Source organism: Charadrius vociferus, unplaced genomic scaffold (assembly GCF_000708025.1).
Source record: "Charadrius vociferus isolate BGI_N301 unplaced genomic scaffold, ASM70802v2 scaffold562, whole genome shotgun sequence".
Classification (NCBI taxonomy): Eukaryota; Metazoa; Chordata; class Aves; order Charadriiformes; family Charadriidae; genus Charadrius; species Charadrius vociferus.
This window is the reverse complement of record NW_009647234.1, coordinates 471,443-478,829: the sequence shown is the minus strand read 5'-3', so window position 1 is coordinate 478,829 and position 7,387 is coordinate 471,443. Positions and strand designations below refer to the sequence as shown.

Below are 7,387 nucleotides of genomic sequence, written 5' to 3'. Positions count from 1 at the left end.
AGTGGAACAGTCTTACCAAATAAGTCTTATTCTGTATTTTTGAATGCTGCTACAGTTTGACAAAGCTGAAGGGGACAGGAAAACATTAGTAAGGAGGAAGACGCAGCAACAGCTTTACAGAGAAAAATATTAAGGAATCCTCTGGAACAGTACTGGCAGCAGTCCAGACACGACTACAGCTGTTTTACTGAATGCTCAAAACTATTGCTGTCTGAGGACAGAAGGCACAACATCGTAAATCCTCCTTGTCAGGGCTGTACAGAGACAGCCTAAGACAGGTTACCAGCCAAGGTCAATGTTTTAGAGCAGCATCGACAGAGTGCTCGTCCGCGTGTTCCGACAACCGCGTTTTTCAGCAAATGCCAAACACACAACACACATGTAGCTTCGGAGCAGCGTCCAGCCTCATCCCGAGGAAGGATTGCACTCCTAGCTCCTCTTATTTCTGGGAGCTGAGCTGCTCGCTAACCACTTGTGGTACGTATTGGAGAATTACCTCATCTCAGGAAGGTAAGTGTAAGTGGGAGGGGTGTGGAAAGTATCATTAAAGAAGTGCACCAATAAAACCAAATTGAAGTCAGCTAAACCTAGCTTCATACTAGATTTATAATCCAACATTTTCCACAGATCTGCATAGTAGGATTTAGTAAAGAGGCTTAGTTAAGAGCTAAGAACAGCCTCGACAATGCATTTCAGTCTTCACAAATAGGCCTCACGCCACTGCAAAGGTAATGCGCCCTTATCTTTCCGAAGCCCCCCAAGTCCCTCCTCCCTATGCCTGGTAATACACTAAGCCACCTCAAAACTGAAGCTAATAGGAGGAGCAGGTCGCACGCAGTTCTGAGCTGCAGGAATTTAGGCTATGCCCGACTCCCTGTGCAACCCCAAAGGAAAAATCCTGCTCTGAAGCTGCAGCCTCTGCTCCTCGTCATCACCCAGAGCCCTTCAACAGCCCCTGGGGAAGATGGGACCCTAGGGTGCTCTCACTTAAGAGGGGCACACTCATGTCTACAACAGAATTTGCTGTAAGCAATACCACATCTGGTGTCCAGCCTCCCACAGGAGCATGGTACTTTCAAGGAATAAGGAGGAGCCCTCAGCAGGCATCTATGGCAGCGAGAGAGTGCAGACACTGCCCCTCAAGCTTTTCACACGCCTGGCTGCCCTCGGCGTCTGCCTCATATACCTGGGTTCTGAGACTTGTACGTTAGTATCTCTGCAGCTAGCCTTTGGGGATCCAGAAGCCGAGGGAAACGGCTCATCACAGCATCAACTAAATGGGGATGGAATATGCCACACAGCTTGACATGCACATTGGCGCGCTCCTCTGCGAACTGGTCAGAGAGCGCCCACTGGCAGGAGTCCCCATATGCTGGCCCTGGGGCTCTCTGTACTGAACGAGGATCTCGCACACTGGGAGATCTCACTTGAGGAGGCGGCATCTGGTACGGTTCCGACCAGTACTCACGAGAATGGGGTTGAGGGGTGTTATACTCATTGGGCAGACTGTATTGCCCAGCATTAGCTGGGTGTACAGGTACTCCATAGCCTGAGAAAGAGTGAGGAGGTCCTGAGTGAGATATCTCAGGGCTATACTGCAAGAAGCTAGCACCAGAGGAAGAAGATTTGTGGGAACCATGCTTGTAAGAGACCAGACCATTTTGCTCTAAGCTGGGAGAATGTGGGTAGACAGGTCTCTGCCTACTGCAGGTGCAGACTGCCACCTGATCGGCATGGGAATGATCACAGTGACTGGTGGATCTGTAAGGCCACATATCAGACAGTTGGTTCTCCAGAGACCCAATGCCCGAGTCGAGATGCTCCTGAGAGATATAAGACAGAGAGTCCATATGAGGCTGCTGGTACCTGTCAGAGGACCTGTGGCTCCCACTGTTAGGAGGGACGCTGCCTGACACACAGCCTTTGACCTGAAGTGGAACATCGCTGGGCTTTGCTTTGTGGGTCAAGCTTTTCCTCTCTGCAGAGACCTTCTGCAAAGAGCCTTTCTCACTCTCTGTGGGCACAGAGCACAAGAAATCTGCCTGGGAACCTCTTTTGCCCTTTTTCTCCTCCTTGGCACTGGTACTTCTGGTAGGAGACAACCTTGCATTGGCTCGCAGTTCATCAGCTAATGAGCGCTGGGGCTGATTGATCCTTTCAGGGTGGTAGAATTTACACTTAATTCCGTAAGTGCATTTCTTCCCTGCAAGGAAAGGCAGAGCATGGAATGACCAGCTGAATTTTATGAAATGCATGAATTGCACTTGCACAGCCACCTCAATCTTCACATTCAGAAGGCAGTTCTTACCATAAGGGCACTGTTGTTTCTTGTGTTCTGGCACAACAGGTTTCTTTCTCAGAAAGTTATCCAGGCTGGGGCCATGCCGCCCCAAAGGATCATCTGGAGGCATAAACCTAAAGAAAAATAAATCTCAATCAGGAGCAGTTCACTTTCTCGGGTCAGGGTTTCATTTCTTCTAGAAGTCTTTCCTTTCATTGAAGGTGAAAAGCTATCCGAGCCCTAAAAGAACTTTCCCATTTCACTGCAGTGACAGCTCCGTGACCTGGTAAAGCATGGAGTGCTTCACTTCAGGCACAGAAAAGGTTTTGTGCTCAGTTGCTGACCAGAACTACCACTTGCTGCTGGGCCTCCTAATGATTGTCCTGTGAGGAAATCAAGTCCTGGAGCTCTCTCTACAGGACTTTTTTTTTTTCTCCATTCTGTACCAGCATTTTGCTCTTTTAATGAAACAATGGCAAGTTATGCACGAAAACAAGACAGCATACTCACACAGATCTTTTTTAAAAGCAAAGGAAGAATAGGAACATACTTGTCGTTAACAAAAGAATACATCAGCAGACGCTCCTCAATGAATTTCTTCCACTCAGGACGCTCGTTCTGCAGGTCCCGATAAGTATCGTTAGAAACCACAACGCCATCCGACTCATGTGCCAGTTTCACAATGAATCTATCGTCATAACAGACAACACGCTTGCCTCCAACCCGCCTGGAAGGGGTGAAGACCAGAATTTTCTTCTTTTCAAGGTCACGGAGAATGTACTGGTCTAGAACAAACACAACCATGAACATACTTACACAACCCAAAGGCCTTCACACAGGTAAAGTAACATTATAAATAAACAACAAATTTCAGGTAAAGCCATTTCATCTCTCCACAACCCAGCCTATATTCTCATCTCTTTTCTTATACCATCCGTCAGGCTGTCAGAGGTGGATTGCCAGCCCCAGTGCCTGCACGGCACCCAACAACACTCAGAGCACACCACAGAGGCTGCTGTAATACAGCAATTCCCATCCACATAATCCTTTGCACGCAAAGTGCAATTTGCATTTAGACTGACAGGCTCGTATCTTTTGTAGTGCCATACTATACACACAGACTTCTGAGTAGTTACTGAGAAATCTCAGCTGTTTGCAAGTTCAGAGTAAACTCCCCTCAATTTCAACAATTCTGACTAAACTCCCATCAAGCTTTAACTTTTAGCACATAGAAATTCTGTACAGTCTACAGTGTCAAATATGTTACAGTCAAATACATAGCATGAAGATGTGTCCCTGAAAGTGGAAAAAAATGCAAGTAATAAAAGACAAGAAGTTAGGAAGCAGAGTACTATAACATTCTCTGTTCTCTGAATTATTCCAACTGATCCAGGCACGAACTTGCTTAGGGGACAAGTTAATGACTAATTCTTACTGGTCAACTCAGCTTACTGGATCTCCTACAACCCAGATCTTCCATTCATAAGTTAATTACTAACTAGCCAGAACTTTGCAAGCTCATTAAGTGACAAAGCTGTAAGCCTGAAAAGCTACTTTTGGTTTTCATATTTCCACACCTGTTATAAGTACATCTGGTCGTGGCTGCTCCTTCCTCCAAGATGGCACGAAGACTGTAATATCCTTGTGTCCCCTGTCCCAAAACCACTGGACAGCCAGAAGGATACCTCGGCAGGAGAAAACTTCTTTATTTCCATGGCTGCATTGAAGAAGAAAATTAAGGATTTCAATATTCAGGTTATGTACGGAATCGTCAGGCAATACACTGAGCAAACGGATCCAGTGATTCAGACCACCATTAATGAAGAAGTGTCTACAGCAGCACAATCAGTACTCATAGCTCACCTGGTGTAAAGGGCAGCACTAAGATCTTCACCGAATTATTGCTGCTTTTAGCACCTCAGTATACCAATAAATACCCAAATCCTCAGTGGGAGGGAGAAAGCAGCTGTAACTGTTGCAGCTGCTCTGAAACACAGCCTTTACTTCAACTCTCAACTCCAGATTTTTATTTTTAGCTCCGAGTACAATGTGATCTTGAACACCCTTTGTCCCATTCTGCCAGCTAGCACCAGTGGCTAGCCTCTGCCGGTCCAAACTGCACCCTCACTAGGTGCTTTCCTTGAGAAGTTAAGGAAAACAAGATATTTTATGCTCTCAAGGACATCAGCACTGCAGAAAGATGCTTCATTATATTATGGCCCAAGAAGTCAATTACTGGTGGACTATTTGCACAAAATAGCAACATCTCCTCTTAACGGGATCAGTGCTAAATGTCTTAACAGCACTTGGCAGTTTGAGAACAAAGTTTGACAACAGCATCAGAAGCTACATACCAATGCAAAAAGCTGCTTCTTAATTATACATTAGGTCATATCAATAAGCTTCCCGAACTTATACAAGGAAACTTCCACTCCTGTTTTACGAGTGCCAGTATTTACAGTGTAATCAGCTCTTCTGTTGATAATGGTTCTGGCAAGCTTTCAACATTTCTGTATTGCAGCCCGATTTGTCATTCTGGGACTCTAATAGCCCACGTTTCAGGATGACGCTCTGGTCAGATGTACTATACTGAAGATAACTGGTCTCATAATTCAGTAAGATTTTCCCCACCTGGGCACCACCCCTGCCCCAAGTCTTACTCTTCCCATCTGCACTTGAATGGCATTTCAACTCCCACCACCACTTCACATGCTAGTAAACGCCTCCAGAAAGAGCATACATCCCAACAGAGGCACTGGTAAGCAGTGCTACTACCACAGTACAACTGTACCACTAGAAAGAAACTTTATTTCTCCTTCTGCCCTCACCCTTCTCTGAAGCTATTAAGAAAATGGAAGAGTTGGACCAAAATAATTACTCTGTAAGAACTATACACTTAACACCAAAACTAACACCTAAAGAGACACCTAACACATCTTCATTAAGAAGCCCAAATTACAGAAGGGCTGACATTAACAATTAGAAGAAAGATGCTATAAAAATTTTCTCCAATGCCAGCTTGGCTTTGCTACAGATAGCCAGACACAGGTTACTGCAGTCTTTTAGAGATAAATGAGGAAAGCAGAGATTTTTTTTTTTTTTTTTTGAGTCCCTGCTACCAATCTCAACTCTACAGAAGGCAGCTAATTGGGCTGATCTGATTTGGCAGCAGCCAAGAAAAAATTCCCTTAGAAGGAAGTAAAAGCTAATTTCCACTATGATTTGCATATGTTTGTCAAGAGCTGTTCAGGGAGGCCGCTGTACACACTGCAAATGAATCAGCAGGGAACATCACACCATCAATACAGGAAGTTTCAGAATGGAATTCCCCTTCTAGCAAATTGCTTAAAAAAAGCCAGACTGCTTTTCTCATGTCAAACTCTGTCCTATCCGCAGCGTTATTACCACCTGGCCTGCCCCGAGTCACATTTGCTGTGATCTCTCCTGTGCTTTTTGGGAAAACTTTCATGGGTAAGAGGCTCCTCATCCAAAAAACACAACCGACTCTCTTGTTTAAGCCTGAGCACTTATCTAAGGTAAACTTCACTGCAAAAGTCACGCTTATCAGCCCAGGTTTCACAATGGGCCATTTTCCTCAAGCAACTGCACAGCCCCTGGAGAGCCACAGGAATAGGACTGTGCTCTCCTGCGGACACCCCGGTCAAATCTCTCTCTCCAGCCCTGCTCTACTGCCATCAGAATTCTGTATTTGCCTTGGGACCCGCAGGCTGTTTGTCAGTCACACAGCAGACTGTACCCCATCTTTTCTCAGTCCTGTTCCCAGAACTGTCAACCACGGCTTAGAGAAAACCACACCTGCAAACCAACCTCCACGCAGCACTTTCACCTTAGACAAGATCTACAGTAATGCACTCAGCAGCTCTGTCTACATCCAGGTTCATTTTTTATATAAAAAAGTCTGTGTACACAAACACATACTACAAGACCTATTAAGCTAAAATGCAGTGAAGGAGGCTTGCTTTTGAACTGCAACAACTGAGCCCAATTCAGAAATCTGGTGTATTAAATTAACGGCGTCCAGACCCCCACCATGTAGAGGTGGGCAGTGCAGCACCAGGGGCTGGGGTGGGGGCAGGCACATTCACCATCCTGGGGGACAAAAGCCATGGTGAAAGCAGGGACATCACGCCAATAAATATGCAGCCCAGAAACTGTCGCTATTAGGGCTCCTGCGCTCCTGAGTTACCACTTCAGTCCGAACAGCTTCGCAGCGCCCAGCAGGACCTGCACCACCAGCACACCCGAGATGCTGAGGGTGAGGCGCAGCGTGGACTTGGTGACACAATGGCCTAGAGTGCCCCTCTGACATCTCATCTGTTGTCTACACTGTACGGAAATTCAACCAAAATATAGGAGTCACAATTTGGAGACTGGTCTCCAATGCGGGAGACAGCTCCATCTTACAAAGCCTTCTCTAATTAAACCTGTAATTATTTATTGAGCAACTTCCTGCTACAGAAACTTACATAAAGCCATTAGGTAAGAGGACACTGTATCTTCAGTTATCCTCCTCCTAAGCTAGAAAATAGAAGGAAATGTCTTTATTTCCCAGAAGGCATGCCCGTTCTTGTCAGAACCCTGTGACCACTGGTTACGGGCTGGCAGAGGCCATGGGCAGGAAAGGCCACCAAGGCAGACTCCACCTGCAATCATGATGCTTGTCCTTGTGAGAGCTACGCATACTGGCGAGGTGCCTTGGAAAATATTACCAGCCACTACCAGGGCATCCAGCAGCAGCTGTTTGCAGTGAGAAACCCCCCGAGTTTTTCAGACTCCAAGCACTTAGCGCTTGGCACACCTCATAGCTAGAGGTGACCCCCTCAGGGGGCCACCGCCGCGACCACCGGCAGCCCTGGAGAGACCATCGTGCCCACCCAGAGACCCCAAGCGCACCTCATGGCCACATTGCTGCCATCGATAACGATGGGCTTCAGGTTCTCGCTCTCTGTCTCCTCCGGGGCCGGCGGGGGCGCAGGGGTCTTGTTGGCAGCCCCCCCCCGCGGGACCAGCGGGGCCTCCTTGGCCTCCGGGGGGGGCTCGCTGCTCTCCCGCTCGGCCGGGCCGTGCTTCACCAGCTCCCCCAGC

General features: G+C 47.1%; 1 protein-coding gene across 1 annotated transcript in view; it reads right to left on the bottom strand.

Annotated features, from left to right (window-relative positions):
- Window positions 1-1,178: 1,178 nt before the first annotated feature.
- The window catches only part of ZC3H12A (zinc finger CCCH-type containing 12A), a 120,548-nt gene continuing 114,339 nt past the window's right edge, over window positions 1,179-7,387 (bottom strand). Inside the window, exons 2-6 of the mRNA XM_009879871.1 lie at window positions 7,196-7,387; window positions 3,859-3,998; window positions 2,832-3,066; window positions 2,309-2,415; window positions 1,179-2,203 (exon numbers count right to left, since the gene is read on the bottom strand). Of these exons, the coding sequence (XP_009878173.1) occupies window positions 1,179-2,203; window positions 2,309-2,415; window positions 2,832-3,066; window positions 3,859-3,998; window positions 7,196-7,387 (1,699 nt within the window). The remainder of the gene's footprint in view (window positions 2,204-2,308; window positions 2,416-2,831; window positions 3,067-3,858; window positions 3,999-7,195) is intronic.